Consider the following 21,119-nt stretch of genomic DNA (forward strand, 5'->3'; position numbering starts at 1 on the left):
AGTAATCATATAAATAGAAAAGTGTATTTGAAATTAGGATGAATTGGAATAAAACGTACTTTGTTTGCAGGGTCTCTACGGTGCCAAACTGCATCTCTTGTGTGGTCCGTAAAGCAGCTTTCCAGGCTTATGATCTTAAAGAAAGTAGACAGAAAACAACTTTGAAACACAGGTTATATGTGACCCAACTTGGAAATAAAGTCTTTTCCTTGCAGTTGAAAGAATTCTTGTAGAGTCTTTAACCATACCTGTCCAGTGACTGTTACAGTATTATATCCTCTCTCCTTTGTATACAGCTTCTTCCATTCACTTCTTGTCATTTCCACAAACGGTGGAGTTTTTTCTGTCTCTAATGCAGGTACATACATACATACACATTGCTTTACCCTCTTAATGCAGAGAGTAAAATAGAAGAAGAAAAGAAAAAATTCTTTGTTCCCTTCTTTTCTCCTAAGCATAAAACCAGTAGTAGAAATACAAAATGTATCTGTAGGGTCTCATGAGCACTCTTACATAGCACCAGAGATATCATAGAGCTGTGTGCCTCCAGCATGAAACCTGAGATTATCGCTGATTGAGATCAGGATGGAAGCTGTAAGTATCAACGATCTGTATGAAGAAGAAAATACTGAAAACTAAGTTGCAATGATCATAGCAAATGGTTAGAAAAATAACTTTTGTGAACTTTTTGCAGCTATGCTGTTTGTGAAGATTCGTGGAACTGAAATGCCTCGAGAGGGCAATGCTTAAGATAATGTGAATTGGTATTTAGAGACTTATAACTCTTGAGCACCTAGAGTTTAACATTCCCCATCCAAGTGATAGAAGTGATAGAAAGCTCTGCTTCAATTTTGAGGAGTTTTAATAAATACATCTATCTGGTTAAAAAGCTTCATCATACTGGGGCTTGCTCCCCTTTCCCTTTGGAAATGAATGACAAGACTCTCAAAACAAGTTATTCTGAGGTACTTATCATAGTCCATGACAACTTGCAAAGCTGGGAAAGAAAAACAGAAGAGTTTAGTTCCAAAACCTAATTGTTTAACTTGGTGGGATTTGGTTTGGTTTTATAGAAAACGTCAGTAAAACTGAAAATTCCTTGAGTTGTGTAATGAAAGCTGACAGTGTGTAATGAAAGCTGAGTTGTGTAATGAAAGCTCTGCTAGGGCAGAGCATTCCCACAGAAGAGAGAGGAGAGGTAGTTAGGGTATACGCAAGAACGGAGCTGTGCAAAAGAGAACAATACGAGATACCAGTAGACAGGAATATATTTATATTGCCAAACACAGTGCATGTGAGCTGCACTGGAAGCTTTGCCTGGCTGTACTATAGCACACATTCCTGTCCTTCCGTTACCATGTGTTCTTGCTAAACAACCTCCAGAACACAGGGAAACAAGCTGGATCATACTGCTGTTCTCAGGTACTCAAGCCTTCAGGATCTTGTTCTGCATCTTAGTAGCTATTTGTCCTACTCTTCCATTTATTTCTTACCTACATTCATTTCACCTATTTCAAAAAACAAAAGAGATTTCTTTCCCACATTGACTTATAGTTTTATTGTTAGTATAATTTGCAACAGATTAAATCATCTTTCCAGTTGGAAGGGGTGGGGCAGATGCATAAATGTTATTTTGGGGATTATTAAACATTTGCAGTGAATGGTGAGCAGTTCTGAACAGTGCTGCAGCAGCATGAGCTGATCTTCTCTGCTTGCTCATCTGACTGGTTTGGCTGTGATGTGTGATAGCCTGCAGATACGTTCATTGTTTAAAGAGATGTTAAAATCTGTTCTTGCACAGAAATCTGGTTGCAGACTCACAACAATACCTTGTTAGATAATACACCTTTGGTGTAGTTAGTTTACTTCTTGCACAACTTGCACAGTTGACTTCTCACCTTCGGTTGAGCATCTTCAGCTCTTAAGTCACAAGGTATTTTAAAATTCTGTTTGAACATCTGTTGATTAGAATTTCAAATCTGCAAGAGAAGTAAAATATCTTGTGAAGAAGTCAAAGCGCAGCACAGAATTCTGCACAGGATCATGTTTGTGTCATTACTAGGATTGCTTTTGAATAGGCTTTGTATAGGGCTCTATACAAACACAGGTTGTTTATTAAATAATATTTTGAAATGGTGTAAGCTGCAAGTTCTGACAGTTCTGAACTTCTGCCTGTTGACTTGAGAATGAAAATGATAAATACCTATCCTAGTGGGCAGGTAAGATGATTTTTAAGTATCAGAAGTTCAGGGTTTTATGGTAATATTGACTTTACTTTCTTTTACCTACCAATGGGAGTTTCTTTGAATGTATCAAAAGAAGTTACTGTAGTATAGAAGGCTAAACCTTCAAAACAGTTGATGCCTGCAATGAAAGCGTAAATGTCTAGAGTGAACAATTAAGATGATTGATGGTACTTGGTAATGAAGGGCTTTGCATTTCCATGTCAGCAGTGATACTTGAATGGCTCAACTTTCAGAAACTCAAAAGTGTGCCAGAGCTCTTGAGTGTAGCAATGAAGAAAAGGCAATTGTTTTTCATTACCCACACCCAGCATACTGTAGGTCTGTGATATTCTCTGGTCTGGATTATGGAAGCCTATTTTGTTTTCTGTTCTCTTCAGTATCCCTTTCTCATCAGGTTCCTCAGGAATGATGAAAGCAGCTTCATAGTTGCTGCTGTGGAGTATTGGGCTTCCTTTGAGTGACTCCTCTGTAAGGCAGGGAGGGTGCTCTGCTTTATGACTTCAGCCATTTTTGCTCTGGCAATGTAATGGAAGTGAATTTTTTTTATGATGTATTGTGAAGAAGTTTCTGTGGTGCTCAGAGGAGCTCAAATGTTTTGAGGTACTACATAATGTTTTTCCAAGATGTTTACATTAGAGACCTGAGGAGTGGGTGATTCATTGTTCACTTCTAACATCAGAAAACAACAATTGCAATGATGTGAGATATATTATTATATTTACTAGATTGAAATCTTCTGTGCTGGCAGTGGAAGTCTGGCATGTTTTAGGTTGATGACTTGGGTAAATGAACTTTAGTTGGCAAATGAATTCCCTTTTGCAGTGCTCTTTCCACTAGTAGAAAGTTACTTATTTTGTCTTTCAGTTATTGTGTGCTAAAAGAAATATTTCTGCAGGAAATTCCTTTAGGGGAGACAACCTGTATTTGATACCATCCCATAATGAACTTAACAGCAAACACGCTGCAGGAGTTCATTTATCTAACTTACTTTATAGCCGTAAAAGCAGAGTTCTCAAGAGGAAAGGTTTTACCTCTACCAAACATGGATTGGCATTAAGGATCAAAATACAGATGCATCTATTGGCCTTCTGCCCCAGCACACACAGGTTAATAATGGAACTGCTGTAAAAGCTGATGGCCTTGGTACGACATCAGGCACTTGTGCATATGCAGACCACAGAATGTCCATTCTGATTTTTAAACCACTGAAGAAGCGAGGAGTGGATACAGCAGTAATAACTTAATTGAATATACCCACTCTGAACTAATGAAAAAATGTTCAGAACTACCGTCACTCAATTAGTTGATGAATATCAATGTTTTAAAGGCCTTTAAAATTTAAATAAAATCTACAAAAATACAAGTCCCAATGTTTAAAGTGATTTAAGCATTTGTAGCATTGAAACTAAAGATCTAAATTCTCTTTTTGGAAATGGAGCTTCCAGGAGATCTGCATTGCTAATTCAACCAGAATAGGCCCCCTTCCATAAATCAGCCAATATATGCAGAGCTATTTTCATTACATTTAAAATGAGCTTGGGTATTCTTTCATTAGATACTATCTGTTCTAATTAGCAGTACATATTTAAATATATATATAAATAACAGGTTTAGATCATTTAGTTGCTAAAATTAGACATGCTAGTCCAATACTCTGGGAAAAATTAAAATCACCTGCCATTCTTTCATGGGCAGTTACTGAAACTTTGTTCAAGAATGCATAAAAACCCCTTGATAAACAACAACAAAAAATGTCATGTAGAATAAATACAGCATACAGCACAGATTTCCGTGTGTGAGAACAGGTGTTCTATAAAGAAATAAAAGGTGTTCAGAAATTAAATCAACACCAGACAAAGCACAGGATAGATTGTATTGGGGGTGGCAGGGTAGAAAGGAACATTATGAAGCTGTGCTGGTCTGTACAAGGCTTAGAAGGGGAAGAGATGGGGCAATTGAAAGGTCACGTTCAAAAGTCATAAATCATGTGGTATATGTACTTCCTTACTGGGTTTACAGAATTGCCAAAGAGTCTTGAAGAAGCAGTGCAGAAGATTGTATAAATTTTCAAGATCTCTTTTCAGTAACATTAGATGGCATTTTTACATACACTTGTTAAACATTTGGAAAGGATCTGTAAAACTGCCAGGATTAAAACCAGTTCTTATTTAGAAGGGACTGAGACACCTTCTGCCCAGTCTGTATCTTCATGGTGCCTAGCATCTGCCTCTTAGACATTCATTGCAGATAAGATGATGAACTTGAATTTTGAGCTCATCCAGTCAGGTATTTATGATTCTAATACTCGCAGTGGACATTGGTTCAGCAATTTGAAATCCTATTTCAAGAAATAAGGGAAGTCTTCAGACCCTGCTTTCTGTGAGAGAGAACTGAGTGAAATGCCTGTTCAGTATTGGCACTGTAGTCCAGGGATATTTTCATTTTAACAATCAGACCTTGAATTTTTGGCACCTTGGGAAACATATTTGTCACATTTGAGTGTGGTATGACCCAGATTGAGATTGAAGTGGAGGCAGTGATCACAAGGGGTGAGATACATATCAATTCAACCTGCAAGTTTCCATCCATATTTCTGAATTGTACATACCAATACAGAAAACTTGTCTTTTTTGGCTTTGTTCCTAGAACTGGGTTTCAAAACCAGCCACAGATAATAGGCATGTCTTTTCATAGCCTGGTGCTACTGAAACAAAGAGCAAAGATAAATCAATTTGTCTTCACTTTTTAAAAATTCCATGTATGACACTTCCCCCCCCCCCGCCTTTGTTTTCTTAACAATAACTCTCATATAAAGGTAGCATGTTGTTCTCTCTTGCAATTGATGTTTTACAGTCCAGGAATTTAAATTGCTTCACACACATACTCTCATATACACACACACACACACACACACACATATATATATATATATATATATATATATATATATATACATACATATATATATACATACATATATATATATATACATACATATATATATATATATATATGCACAAAACACTCTCCCAATCATTCATTCACTCATTTTTTATTCTTTTCCATCTATCAAATATCATAATTTTGTGGGTTTAATATCTTTTGAGTGTTTGAGGAGCAGCAGTAATGTAAAGCATTCAAGTATGAGCCAGTGTTACTCTTTGCACCATCAGGCAGGAAAAATACCCCAGCACAGGTGATATTGTATGAAGCATGCATGGTTTCCTATACAGCAGACTGGTGAGCCCTGTAACTGTGTGACTTTCCCCTCCTATAGCATCTTAATGCTACTTACTACTATTTAACATTCATTTTGGAGGTGGGAAATTTGAGGCAGTTTCTCTACTGTTACAAAAAATTTGGGACAAAGAAGAAAAAAGCCGATTTCTTTTGTAGACTAGAAAGTGGTGGCTGTGGCAGATGCCCTCCTCACCTGCAGGGAGAAGTATTGGCATGTTTCTAAGTCATGTGCTCCCTGGAAAGCTGAGTAACATCGAGGGGCTTTAGACAACGAGACAATAACCTCATCTGCTCAGCTACAGAGCAAAGTGATGTGGCATTACACATCCCTGTGTCAAATGCCTGTTCCCCTCTGTGGATAGTGTCAAAATGGTTCATGGGGAAAAGCTTCTGAAGAGGGGATAGCAAAGGAGCAGTGAACTCTCCTGCCGTCACTGCCAGTGCTGGCAGTGAGGAGGAAGAAAGGTGCTTAAATTAAACAGCTCTGACTTGAAAATCTGCTTGGGAGCTCACCCTAGAGTGCCATAGGCATGAATGTCAGAAATGACAACAAAGTCCACTTAAAAGTAGGAAATATTTCAGTGAAGGTGATTAAAACCCAAATGCATTAGCTTTGTTACTACGTTTGTGGACGTACATAGCCTAGATGATTTTGGAGGTTTCCTGTATAAGATGAGAAGATGGCAAAAACCCCCAGAAATCTCGTATGACTTGAGCTTTGGTACTGCGTTGATAAATTCTCAACAAAATGCATTAACTGATTAAATATTCTTTACCCTGTAAGAAAACAAGTAAAAGCCTTAACCTGGCACTAATCTTGGATAACTGAGTAAGCCCCCAGTAGACATGGTTCCTTCTCTTGTGGTTCAGGTGAGATGCCGCCTCTGTAAGCAGTCCCTAACGTGTCTCTTGTCTCCCTCTGGCAGGTTACGTGTTCTGCATGTTGCACCGCCTGCCTGAACAGCACGACTGCACGTTTGACCACATGGGCCGTGGGCGCGAGGAGGCCATCATGAAAATGGTGAAACTGGATCGGAAAGTAGGGAGATCTTGCCAACGCATTGGCGAAGGATGTTCCTGAGTGCAAGACTGCAACCAAATGCTGTTCTCTTAGTTCACTAATGTTAGCCTTATTTAGGACAAAGTCAGCCAGACACCTTGTACTAGGCAAGTTTCAGACTACAGCCAATCAGTTTCCTTTCTTTAGCCAACCGTCCTGGTACTGTAGTTTAGGGATTGATGGTGGTTGAAATTGATCTCTGGCTGGTTACTAAGGTGCCTGCTAGCCACCGTATAAAAATAAAACATGAAGAAATATTATTTTTGAGTATGGCTAGTGGATTTAAACAAAGCAAGAAAAATCCAAAGGCTTCTGTTATTGCTGGAGTCACTCTAAAAGCCTTATGCTGGAAACATTCCAGCTGCAGAGTTAAAACAAATAGTTGTATAGAAGCTGGTGTAAAAGTTTGCTATGCACATGGCTTTCGGACAAACTGTTTAATGTGCAGCCTTTCACCTCTTCACTGCTACTGAATCCTGAGGAGGTGAAATACTACTTGGAGCAGCAGTTGCAGTTGCTTAAGCCCAGAAGACCTGACTGGTCACTCGTGCCTTCATCGCGTGTGGCTTTTGAGTTAGGCAGTGTCACCAGCATCAGGGATTCTGTTGGGGTAGGAACACCTTTCTGGTTCTTCCCAGGAAGCCAAAAAGAAAGGGGGACAGAGATTCTTATGAAAAATTTTTATATGTATCTTACTATAAAGAACCTATCAGGGGTTTTTTTTTCTTCTTCTTCTTTTTTTTTTTCTTTCTTCTCTGTTAAATTATGATCTCTCTTTAAAGCCAACTCCATCCTGGAGCAGTAAATGGTGCATAACTTTTTACATGGCATCCACAGAGATTCTATGCGTTGTGTGAACAGATTCCACATACCTTGAGCAGTGCAGCCATTCCCACTGGCCGAAACCTGATTGGCTCTTGTTTGCCTTTTGCTAAGTGCAGGTATCTGATGATTGATCAAATAAGGCTAATTCACAGCACAGTAGCCATGGCTGGATTCTACAGACTGACTTTCTGTAGCTAGACTTACATATTGGGGAAAAAAGGACATTTTGTAGCAAACGGAATTCAGTAACAGTATTGGGGAACAACCTGTAAAACAAACACCCTTTGTCAGAATGAGTCCGTGTTCCTCACGTTCAGAGTGTCAATGAGATAATCAAAGGGGCCCCAGCAGCCCTCCTTCTATGCAGCTGAACGCGCCCACGAAAATCCCTGCCCACAAAGTGAGTATAGCAAGTGGATGTGAAAAGCATTGCCTGGATAGAACGTTCTGGATCTGGTTAGAGCCGTGGTGGTTCCGTGTTACAGTTTGTCACACTGAGCTGAGCCCCAACCGCACCAGCTTTGCCACTTTGGAAACATAAAAAGCAAACATCATAACCGGGCTGTCTCCTGCTGCACGCAGGGCTTATGCAGGTAAAGATGATTCGTGCTGATGTTGCCCAGCTTAATCCTGAACGAGTTCAACTTCTCAGTCGATTAGTAAGTTTTTAACAAGTGGGTAAATTCGTAAGAAAAGCTGAGGGAGGGATTGACTTTGTCTCATCTTCAAATACTGGGCAGATCTGAAACATGGGGGGTGAAGTATAACCTGTCACTTGGAAAACCCCGTCTTGTATGAGTCATCCTCCATTCTACTTGTTACAGATAATTAACTCCTTCTAGGCCAAATTATACTGTTACTTTGGTAGCCAGTTAGGAACATTTAACAATAAGACAACTAATTAAAAAAAGAATACATATATATATAAATATATAAAAATATATATATATATATATGTCTCTCCACATACACACAGCATCTGACTGTATTAGCATTAACCATGAAGCAAATCAGAAGTGTCCCATCATTATAAATGCAAGCTGTCTGGAAGGCAAGCTGGTTTTTTTTCCTTGTTCTTATTCAAGAATATGAACCAGCAGCAAAAGCTTCTGTAGCAGGCTGCATTTTCAGGAAGTGGTCCTGGTGAGAGGGACTGTCCAAGGATATTATTTACATTTGCTGTGAGGAGTTTAAAAAAAACATGGATTTTGGCGGCTGCTGTGATACATACGCACTTTTTTTTTCTTACAAAATCCTATCCTAGCATTTGATGGGCATTCTGATTGATAAACAAGACTTTTCTGCATTAATACTGAAGATGCTATTTTGTTCCTCCTTAATATTCTCTTTAATCTCATTACAAGTGCACAGGCAGTTTCAAGGTGGCTCTTGAGAGGACACTACTTAAAGTTCATGTGAATTATGGACAATGTTCACTTTAAATAAAAAGTTGGGGAGGGGGTTGTTCCTTTGCAGTATCTGTTCTGTGAAGTTTGTTAAACGTAAAGAAAGCTTAAGTTCTTGTATCTTAAAAGAAGATCTTATTTAACCCTTTTGTGTTCTAGATTTACTTACACATGTAGCCTAGAGCTCAGTTTTAGTTTAACATTGTGAAAATATTACAAGAATCTTGTAACTTTATTCTTTTTCCTCATGCTAAAAAAATTAAACCAATCAGATTAAAGTTTGAATTCCTTTCTGCCTATTCCAACAGGTCTTGCTATCTTCCACCATTTCTGCTGTAAATTCACGTAAGAAATATGAACAAGAAAATACCTAGGTTAGGTCACTAACTTCAAGCTGAATTTACAATTTGTTAAGGGTGGACAGGATTTTCTGCAGCTTGGGAAGGGAAGGATAGTATTTCTTCTGGGTTTGAATTGAGGGATTTGTTTTGTAAGCAAGTCTACTGTAGCCAGGTTGGTCCATTTAACTTTGAGATTAGATACAGTAATCAAATGAATACGTTGTACATACTTGTCAAGTCCTATGCATACTGTACACTGTATCACTGGCATTAAAATGTCTTAAATGTCCCTTCATGCACTTTGAGAGCTTCACCTAGAGTAGCTGTATTCCAAATCATAATGGGCTATATTCATAATGGATAAACAGAGGAGTAGCTATTGTGTCTTAATCATTTAGAGGCTAAAACTGCAAGGCTAATTAAAAATTCCACAATTTACTGTATTATAGGGAGAGAGAATGTAAAACTAATAATTTTTTAAATTTTTTGAAGATCGTTTGGAATTGAACTTGTTTGGAATTGAACTTGTTTGGAATTGAACTTGTTTGGAATTGAACTGGTTCATGGGACACATACACCCATTTTTTTTCTCAAAATCTTATGATGCTTTCAATTATAAAACTGCATCATTCTTGAACAAGATGGCTGTGTTCTAGTAAAGGTAAGTTACATAAAACAGCTCTACCTTTCCATCCAGTTTTAAACCTGTGACTAGGTGTGAGCCAGGAAGAATTCTAGAAAGAATAAGAATTACCTGGGAATGTTGCTGTGTACCTGTTCTGTTTGGGAGCAGCTCCATGTCTTGACTGAGAGGCAGCACATCTGTAACATGAGGCACCTGAGAACATGAACTGCTCCTCAGTAGTGCACAGGCAACACCCTGAAAAGAGTCCTGGTGCAATTCCAGCTATCCAGAAGTTACATTAGCTGCTTTTATCAACTCAACGGCAGGTGATAAATGTATTCAAAACTTGAATTTTGCATGACTTTTCTTTTGGACAAAATGTAGTCCTCTGGCCTAGTGAATACAATGTCCTCTTTATATTTGGCATTGTACTCGCTGTGGTGTTCAGTTCATTCTGTAATCAGCAGTTCCTTCTGTGATTATGCTACATCTTAGATATAAATCTCTAGGGGATAAAAGCACTTTTTTGGGTTTTTTTGAAGCTTACAATGATTATTTCAGTACAAAGGCTCACCAGGGAGGAAAACTGATATTAACTGTGTCATAAAAATACAGATTTTATAATAGACTCCAAGAAGTATGCCAGTGTAATATCTGACAGCACCTGTCCTCACAGTTGATGTGTAGACACTTAAGTGCTCTGACAAATTGTAGTAACATTCTCTTTGTTGTATTGTAGTTACTGATATTGTCATCAGAGGAACAGCCAAGAGAAGGTCTAAGCAAAGTAATTCCTTACTGTAACAGTGAAATGAGCTTGTAGCCAGTTCACACTGGAAATAAATTAATATTCTCAAAAATTTTATGCCTAGAAAACCAATGGAAACATTTAAGACTGCACTTCTTAAAATGAAAATATTTATTGGCACCAGATGTTTATTCTTGTTATTTAAATACCTGATTAGAATTCTGCATCAAGAACAAAAATAATACATGTGGTTCCACACAAAGGCTGTGGTGGCAGGAGCTGCTGTGTAAGGATATAGTTTTAGCATAACCAGTTCATATGATTATGCTTAGTTAAGGCTGCATCTGTACATACTTTACTACACAGAGGACCACAGTGAAAGAAGAGTGCATAAGATTAAACTGCTCAAAAGTATTTGCAGTGCACATTTTACATGGTGAACTGTTGCAATAAGGAATAATGGGCTTTATTTCTCAATGTGAGCAGCTGTTTTGGGAGAACAAACTTCACTGCCACTGGAAAGAGCCACTCTTAAATAATGTTCCTGAAGTACATCTGTGAGAAGGACTTCTCATCTTCTTCATTCATTTTTCCTTTTTATTGAGGCAGTCAGCATGTGCAGCTTGGCATTTGAAAGTAATTCTGCTTGAATATTCCTCTTCTTGCCTTTTTAGTATTCCCCACCAGAAAAAAAAAAAAAGGGCATCAACTTTTTTTGGTTTTGCAAGTCCCTGCATCTTAGTACAAGCAGATGAAATACAAGTGTTGGTCTACAGAAGTGATGACCTCCTTGTATTTTACTGCAGTAACTGGGTATTTCTTCAGTTAACTGAAATGTAATGCAGGCATGATTTACCTGTTCTGGATGGTTTTGAGGGCTTTGGGGTTTTTGAACTTGAGTTCTGTGATTCTGTTCACATGCACCTTCCCATAAACTCTGCATGCTTCATCTTCCACTCTGATGTTCAGTAAGGACAAAAGAAGGCATGGAAACAGGAGGCAGAGGATGCAAAGTGACAAATGACTGGTGATCACATCCGCCTTTCTCTTCAAGTCAGATTGGCTCATAGAGTAGGAAAGAGGCAGGTAATTACTTGCCAAACAGCACCAACTTTTTTGACTTGGTACTACAGAAAACCATTTTGCTTTATCTTTGTGACTGTGCCTGTGCAGAGTTTGTCTGAGTCAATTCTGCAGCGGATGTTACATGCAAAGAAATGAAATGGGACCATCATAATAAGACAACATTTTTGATGGATTATTTAGTAATAACTACATATTTTGCTACTGGACCTTCTTATTTTGCAATATGCTGCTATTTTCTTTGGAAGAAAAACAAGCAGAACTTTGTAAGACTAACTGTAAATTATTTCAAATTCAATACGTGCATCTGAAGCATTAGGAAGAGATTACTGAAATTATATACAGTTTTTAAAGATGATGGTGATGACTGCATCCTTTAACAAAAGGGTTTTGTTCTTCACATAGGAGCAAGTATTGAAGGCAATGTTTTTTGCCATAAGTAGAATGTTCCTTTCTGCTAGGTTTGTGCAAAGCCAATAACATGCAGTAAGATGCTGTGATTTAATAACTTGTAGCACAGTGCAGTGACTGTGTAAGTAATGAGAATAAAATTATAGAGACCTACTCCTGTCTGTGGCTCTCCCTTCACAGGAAAGAACAGGTAACACCCACTGTTTCCTTGTTGCTTAGTCCCCTTCATTCTTTTCTGAGTTGCAGAAGACACTTTCCTTCCCTCTACCAGCATTCTTGAGGAGGGTGGAAAACCAAATTCTAACTAAAGGTTTTTAGAGAAAAAAAAAAAAAAAAAAAAAAAAAAAAGACATCCCAGAAGTCAAAGTATTGAAGTCATCCTCCATATCAGAGAGGCAACTCCAGAAGGAGATCTCCTTAGGGTTCTTGGAAGGAACACTTGAAAATTTTGGGGTGTCTTTATTTTCATAGATTGTTTGGGATCTCTTTGAAGAAGAGCTAATCCTTAATCCTTAAAAAATCCAAAATATAAAGAAAAGCACAGAATTTTATCTTCCTTTGAAAGGGGCCTGCATGATCAGCACTGCTGCTTTAAGCCAGCTTAATGAAAGGTTCATTGTTGACTCCTGAAACCCTCATTTCTCGGCTTTTCAAAGGAGCACACAAATGCAAGACTCCTAGAGGAGGGAGGAGAGTGTGAGCTAAAACTAAGCTACATTCATTTTTCATTCTAGCAATAGTTTGTCTTTTTCCTCCCACCTTCTTCTTCTGCAAGGCTTATACTAGATTTGCTTTAGATTCCTGAAAGTTTCAGCTACACCAGTTTCTGGAGAAGTCTTTTAACACGCTGCATTTAACAGCAGCATGAGGAAGATGATGAGCTCCAGCAGAGGTTAAAATGAAAATTTATCACTGTTGGCCAGTACAACTCTTGTCCACACTAGAGTGATAAAAGGATGGCTACCTAGAAACGTTTTAGCTCATCCTCCTCTATCAGCTTTGCATGAATCCTCCTCATTTGGGTAATCAAGTGCACAGCAGCCAGAGGTGTGACCTTTGTCCTGTCTGCGAGCACATTTTGCCCTTTGTTACACACACCCAACCCCAACATTTCTATAGATAGAAATGCTCACCAGGTAAGCAGCAGTTAGTTACCAATCCTACAGCTATACACCTATTTTCCAGTCACTCTGTATACCTCTTGTTTTCTCCTTTGGACTGTTTGGTCTTAGGTCTTGTCAAAAATAATCATTCCACATGTATTTCCTGTGCATGGACCGATACACACTCAAATCTTCTGGGACATCAAATGGCTGTAGCAGAATGATGCTGCTGGAATAGGACAGTTTTCACTTCTGGTATATCTACATGTGTATTATCAGTCCTTGTGCAGCTTGTCTTCTGGTGAGATGTAGCTTGTCCCCATATCTCAATTTGCCTGTTTAATAGTAGCTGTAGTTAAATTATTGTTGACTACTATAGACTTGGTCCTGGAACCACCATCATGTTCATTTGCAATTCCACTAAAAACACTCTCTTGAGCAGGTGGGAGGTTTGAGTGACTGCCGGCAGTTCTGATCTTTCTCCATAGTGTGTGTCCTGCGTCCTGAGGCAGAGAGCTCTGAGGGATGATGGAAGTGTGCATGTGGTGCAGTATCAGCAAGGTGATGCTGATTGTATTCCAGCTGCCACCTTAACAGAAATACTTTGCCTCTGAAGCAGCTACTCCTGCTGAATTGGTGGGAGCAGGTAAATATGTGCTCTTTGAAACAGACAAATAAATATCTATTTATCAGCCTGTTTCAGCACCCCTGCCAGCCTTCTTTAGTTTCCGTGGTTTCTATAAGCTTTTCTCCATCATCCCTTTTGCAAATTCTCCCTCATCAACTACAATGCCCACTCCTACCTACATCGAATTGTCCTGTTCAGAGATTGACGGTGTGAAGACAACAGGAGAGGTGATCATGTATCTCAAGGTGCTGGGACTTGTATTGCCCTCTGTAATGGAAACATTAATCTTTAAATGTTAAGTGACTGCTGCTGTTTAGTATGTGAAACTCCTAGAGCTGTTTTAATACACTGTAGTAAATAACACTAAGGCTGTGTTCTACTTCCAACTCAGCCCCCTTCTTCCTTGCTTTTAACCCTGGACTTTGTCCATCTGAGGAACCTTAGGGCAGCTTGATACTGCAACCACTGGAGATATGCAGGCAGTGTTTAATAGCACCTCTGCAAGTTCCACATACCCATCCAGACCAAGAATAAAAAATAGTTTCTTTTTTCTGGTTTAGCTCTTTCTTTCTCTTGTTAACCCAATATTGTTACTCTGTGGATAATATATAAAGCTATCATTCCTTTGCCAGGTAATGCTAAACGTTTATCAATCACTGTGATTGATGTAAGATTTTTAGCATGTGGTTGATACTGTGGGTATGTTTGGTTTCTTTATACCACTTCTTTATACCAAGCTCACAAGGACAGTGCTCAAGTGTTAACTACTGAAACAGACAGATCTGACTGGCACAGAAACCACAGGTCAGGCAGACCTAAGCAGACTTAACATGTATCAGAAACCATTCCTTGCCTTTGCTGTTTCCCGTGTGGAGAAGAAAGGTAAAGCCAACTCTGCTGCCTCAGCTGCATTGCCTGTGCCAGTTGTCCCCTGCTCAGCAGCTGGAGGAATGCTCTGTGCTGTGCCCCAGGCCCTGAAAGATCTCAGGAGTCACAGAACCATCAGCCATGAGTCCCTGAAGGCAATCAAGCTGTACATTGTACCTCCTCTTTCTAAACATGTTTGTTCTGCAAAACAATAAAATTGTTTTATGAAGAGATGTGATGTGTTAAACAAGACAGTGCCAACCTGTGATTGAATCGTGCATTCCAGGGTGGCTTTCTCTTAGCAGCCTTTGGCTGGTAGCAGTAAGGTGGGTAAGGAACTTCAACAAGCTTATGGAACTTAAATCACTCCACAGGAACTGAAACAAATGTTAGGCCTTATGCAGTCTGCATACATCCAGCAAAGCAGAAAGATTACTGTTTTTATTTCACACCAGCCCTAATGCAGTCATTTAACATCAACACAGATCAGTTTCCCTTAGCCAACATTCAGCATCTTTCTAGAGTGAAGGCAAGGAGGATCAATCATTTTGAGAACAGTCTGCAGATAAAACATATCAGAGTTAAATATCTACTATAAGGATTACAGTTTAGTGTAAAGTGTACCAAAATAGAATTCTAATACTGCAATGCATTTCAAATACAACACTACATTTCTGATTTCTCAGAAAGCTCCATGGGAGCCAAGCTTGGCGCATTAACAGCAGAAAAAAACCCGAAAAGGCGATAGGCTTCCCACACCATATAATTCTTCACGGTAAAACAGTCTGACCCTTGCTGTTCTTACTGTTTATTGATTTCTTGCTGTAATTTTCTGTTTCAGAGAGCTTAACGGTGAACTACAGTTTGTTGATACTGTGTAATTCCATTGCTAGATAACTGCTACTCCAAAGTGTGTGAGAAGAATGAAAGCATTAAGTCTTAGAATGTCTAGTTTTTATCCTTTATTTTGAGGCACTTGGCTAAGGGGTTGATCCCCTAAATATAGAAAAAACAGGCAAATTTAAAGTAGCAAATTTTCTCAAGGAGCCTGTGTAAACTTCCTGCACAGATTTCATCAGCATGTTAATTGAGAGCTGCCACGTAAACAGTCTTCAGTTTAAGAAAAGCCTCAGTGATAAAGTGGCTCACTCACTCCAGCCAGAGGCACATTCTTCATGCCATGCTTCTGTTCTATATGAATTATCTGTGACTACTGGGGCCCTGCCTGTGCCAGCCACCACAGCCACACAAGTAGAAGTACAAGCTTTGCATGCCAACTCTCACAGTCTGCGAAGGTGGCTGAACGTCAAAGGTTTGCAACAGATAATAGGTTTACACAATGCTGCTTTAACCATCTTTTGTTTTATTTCTCTGTTGGCACGTAGGTCTTATGGAGAAGTTTAATAAATATCTTTGTTTTGTGAGGTGCCAGACCAACTAAGGCTTAAACACTGCACATAACCATCCCCAAAAGGATCTTTCATTCTTGAGAATATGAAACCCGGTCACATTCCTCGAGTTGTGATGGGCCTACAACACTCACAGGGGAGTCTCACACAGGCATTATTTCTTTAGAGCTGACAGACTATGCGACCTCCAACCTGCAGGCAGTTCAGCAACTAGTTCGTGTGATTTGGCAGGGAGAGAGAAGTAATACTGGGCTCTGAAGTATACACTTATCCTTAATTTATCAGAATGTGGTAGCCAGCTCTGAGTTACAGTCCACGCTAACCCACATAAAAGAATCAAGCTCCATTTCTGTGCTGACTGTGCCAAACTGTTAAAGGAATTCCATCCGTGGTGTGATTGTCATACAAGGCCCTTGTCACTTGCCATAGACAGCATCGAGGAGTTCAGCTTGGCCAGGCCAGGCTGAGACCTGTGCACCAGCCTCTGTGCAGAGAAAGGGTACAGACCTCTGCTGATGGGGAGAGAAGTCACTGTGACAGTCCTACACTGTCTTTGGTAGGCAGGACAGAAGGGCATCCATATGTAAGATACTGTCAGTACAGCAATTGTGCAGTGCTGGAGCTCCCGAGGCACCTCCTGTGTGAGCCTCATGCTGTGCCCCTACATCAGATGGCCATGGCTTGCCTGTACTCTGCAGACCCTCTCTTCCAGCAGTAGAAAGGGCTTAAGAGCTCCTCTACAATAGCATCCACCCATGTCCTTGCCTCAGAAAAGCAGCAGATCAACACTGGCAAATGCTTGACCAAAAGCCCTCAAAGAGGAAGGAAAAAGAGTAGAACTCCCTGTGCTGCTCTGGACTGCTGAAGACCACTTTAAAACCTTCCCTCTCCCCATTCCCCAAATCTTGTTTTAGGTCCTGAACGTCTGTCAAGCTAAGGTCAGTGAAGGGACACGTGTTCCACACAAGCATCCTTCTGACATCCCACTGACTCCTGTCCAAAGTTGCAGTAGTGGCTCAGTATTTGATGGTACTGGAAAGTTTGGTGTGGATGGCACGGGATGCAAAACTTGGGTGGAATGTCCTCTTGACACACAACAAGGGAAGTTGCTTTGCTGTTTTTAAAAACTGGCAAGAACCAGCCTCTGTTTAGTCATCTGACAGTGCCCATTTTATCATTTTGGACACTGAGCTTCCTGCAGAAGCAAGTTTTAGTCAGTGACCCGACCTCTGTGTACAAAACTGTTCCCCAGGAACAGGAACAGTAAATCTCTCTGCCACAGTTTCATTCTCTGCTCAAGCTGAGCCCTGCATCAGTGACTGCACAATGTCAAGGTGCAACATAAAATATCTGGCTCCGTGCTGAACTAATGCTTTGACTCAATATTTCATTTTCACAAGAAATGAAAAACAAATAGACATGGAAGATTACTGAAAGGACAGGTCACTAGCCGGGGTAACTGGGCACTACATTACACTGACTTCTTACAAGCCATTCCAGTTTCCTAAGGTTAGCTGGAGTACTATTCTCCTCTTTCCCACACTAAGAGGGTGTTTGATTTAGCTTGCAATGTGCTAAATGTGTCGGATTCCTCCCAGAGGTATTTGCCCTTTGGGAAAGGGATCACAGTGTGCAATCCAATTTGTAAAGCATAGAAATACTTGCAAAAAAAAGTGCTGCATACAGGCTATTAAGAGGCTATCTGTCAGTATTCATTTCAGAATAACCTGTGTGGAGCAGAAAGTAAAATAAATCTGTGACCCTAAATATAAACAAAGTCAGTATGTGGTTTCTGAAGAAGAATATGAACATTGTTGACCCAGAACCTGAAGGGTAAGGTTTAAAAGACTATCCTTTCATTTTTGTTTTAGCAGCCTTGAAAGTAGAAATTCTCACCATCTCAGCTGGCTACCTCTTCCACAGATCAGGTCTTTTGTAGCACTCCAATTTCACATCTGTATTTATTAATAAGTGGACAAAATGTATTGAACTGCCATGTATCGCACTGAGAACTAAAGCTGAGGATAAGAGACCAAATAACTATGAAAACTTCTGCTATCTGGCTGGAATGAAACTGGATCCTAGATAAATCAGAAGTTCCTGATTATTATCTTCACCATTAAGATTCCTCCCAATTCCACTGGTATTTAAAGAAAACCTCTCTGGGAATGCTGCAGCATCACAGAAATTACACAAGACTTTTGTAAATTTCCGGGCTAATAGAACTTTTAAAAACCCAAACAAATATCAGTGCCATGGAAATGCATTTGCTGCCATCTCTTTAGGCAGCTAAAACTAAGTGACACGTTGTGACCTTTCATAAAGAGTTTTAGTTTGGTACTGCTAATAGCAGTCCTGTGGACTGAAATCAAATGCACAGCATTATGCAGCTATGTTACAATGCCACAGTATATGGAATTCTGCCCAACTGCTGTGGGAGACAAAGTGCGCAAAAGAAGAAACACTTCTTTATAGCAACAAAGAGGTTTCCTGCCAGGAGAGACGCAGCCACCCTGAGGGCACAGGAAACAGTTGGGTAGCTGTGGTGGCACTGACCATCCCACCACTCCACACAGATGCAAAAGTAGTTCTGAACTTCACTGGGGCATTGCTTAGTGTGCAGTGCTCACCTTGCAAAGGCACTGCTCAAGCTGACTTCCAAACCTGGCCACCAGAGTCGGGCTCTACTTGTCTACGTCATGTCTGGTTGGAGTCTTGTCACCAATTTAATCTGTGGGTCTTGGACATGTCCAGTACCGAGATTTCCTGACTGCAGATGCAATATCTGTACAGCGCTCAGCACCTCAGTATCAACACACTACTGCCACAATGCCACAAAGACAGCAGCAACACTGACCAGACTTCAGCAGAACCTTGGGTTGTTTCTTATATTTGGCATAATAGTCATTTATCAGGTAAGCCATGTCCAGCCTTGCCCTGCTGAGCCTCATGGCCCTCATGTGGCCCAGGAGAACCAGTGCTTTGGCATAAAGAACCTTTCCTGCTGAAAACTGGACAAAGTCTCTTCTTCTCTAAGATCACCAGGCCACACTGATTGCCAGCTGCTGAGCTCTGTTGTTATCTTTGCTTTGAAAGCACTCTAGACAACCACAATGCTGCACAAAACATACCCATTTATTTAGCCAAATGACATTAGCCCTGCCTATTACATTGATGCGGCCAAACTGACATTTTTATTGATCCAGGCAGCCTGTTCTATGTACCTTCTTCATTATTTTCCATTTGTCCAATTATAGTAAAAGGAGAGAAGAGAAATAGGCTGTGACAGAACCCTGAGACAGCTTGAGTATTCATGTGGAACAGCTCCCCACCTTTTCTTTCAGATAAGCACATCAAGGTACACCATGAAGCTCTCAATCTCTAAACCAGGAGATGTTCTAGTTTATTAGGCTCTAAAATAAGCCCTTTCTTCAAATAGATAAAAAACTGAGATTTGCATGGTAAGGCAGTCAATAAAAGAGTTTCAGAGCAGATTCTCCCTTTCCCATCACCCTGTTCTTATGGAATAAGAGAGGGACCCTGTCTCTCTGTTAGAATTTCCCTACCCACACTGCTGATCTTTCCTGATGAAGATTTTTAACTGAAAAGAATGGCTTTTCCCCCCGTCATCCCCATGAGACAGTACAAGTACTTCCAACAGTATTTCACCCTCGTGTAATGGCTGCAAGACACACAGGCAGCTCTTCCTCACTGCTACTCCATTGCAACACACCTCACGAGAAACAAAGGGAACAAATTAAGCAGCTGCAAAGGCCTGCATCTGGTACCACCTGCATCTTTTAAACAAATCAAAAAACAAGGACTGTGTACAAGAACTAGGACAGCTCAGCTGATGTGCCCAACCTGCATTACTGGCACCCTAGATAAGGAATTTCCTGCAGCTAAGAATAATTAAAAAGTAATTTAGAATAAACAGGAAAGCTGGGAAAAAGGAGCTTGCTAAATTTAATTCAGAGTATTACACCTGGATTTTGACTGTCAGATTTTGTGGGCAACTTAAAAATATGTCATGAAGAGCTATGAAGACAATATTCATCCTTTTCCAAAGAAAAATCTAGACAGAAGGCAGCTGCCAATAAGGTAGCATTTTGTTTTAGTCACGTAAATAATATCTCCCATAACCTCCATGTCTTGATGTCAACAAATGACAATAATAGAGGAACTGAGCTAACAGCATGTCTGCATGAGGTGACTCCAGGTCTCCAGTGATGAGCACTGTTTGACAGATGGCCTGAAAACCTGTGCAGTGGCTCGGATCATTCTGAATGGCTGCTCTTTACTGTGCAATGGAAAGGGCATGTGTTGACAACACTGTTCAGGAATCAGAGGGACGTGGTTTGCATAACAGCTCTATCGTTATGCTTGTTTGTTTTTAAATGAGGTGTGGGAACCTGTAATCCAGAAGTTTTTAAAATGCTCTCCCTTTTTACAGCTTCCTTTCTCAGTTGCCAACATGTTTTATATCTACATACTTTGAGAATTTCCATAGCTGTCACATGCAATAGCTTCAGCAGCAAATGTGGGGTTGTTCAGTGTTTATAGACATACTCAATTAGTTAACATGGAGAAGTTCCTAATTTGTTCCATTTCTGTCTTCTCCAATACCTTTCCACTGAGATCAGAATTCCAGAAGTCTACAGTCAAACTGTGCAAGTCAGTCAATATCAGATGCTGAACCAAAGTGCTATTTGAATAGCAAAAATAAATTTATCTTCCTTCATCACAACACCAATACAGCATCCCTTAATCTTTTTTATCTCCTCACCACCCAAAGAAGACAGCTGAGAAGGCATATGTTGGCTAGCCTCTTTTCTCTCATTTGGAATCATTTAATGGCTTTGTAAAAGCAGGCAAAAAAATCTGCCAGAAGGTTTTCCATTCAAATGCAAGTTTGGTTACAATGATTAATCTTGGGCCCCACCCTCTGTCTCTCAAGCAATTCTGTCATTTAAGATGCAGTTGAAAAATCAGCATAATTAGTACCTGTTTCTTAGTGGTGGCTGAGCTGACCTACCTTGTACATGCCATTTTTCCTCCTTGATGCAAGAGCATAGCAGCATCCTAACTTCAGCAGCATAAAGGGAAGTTCAAGTCAATTAGTGGCAA

The 21,119-nt window shown here is 39.9% G+C and overlaps 1 protein-coding gene across 1 annotated transcript in view; it reads left to right on the forward strand.

Annotated features, from left to right (window-relative positions):
* Positions 1 to 9,055, forward strand: part of ZFAND3 (zinc finger AN1-type containing 3) — a 133,321-nt gene extending 124,266 nt beyond the window's left edge. The window contains 1 exon segment of the mRNA XM_066316021.1: positions 6,413 to 9,055. Within this exon segment, the coding sequence (XP_066172118.1) occupies positions 6,413 to 6,567 (155 nt within the window). The 3' untranslated portion in view covers positions 6,568 to 9,055.
* Positions 9,056 to 21,119: the final 12,064 nt, after the last annotated feature.

This window comes from Sylvia atricapilla, chromosome 3, assembly GCF_009819655.1.
Source record: "Sylvia atricapilla isolate bSylAtr1 chromosome 3, bSylAtr1.pri, whole genome shotgun sequence".
Lineage (NCBI taxonomy): Eukaryota > Metazoa > Chordata > Aves > Passeriformes > Sylviidae > Sylvia > Sylvia atricapilla.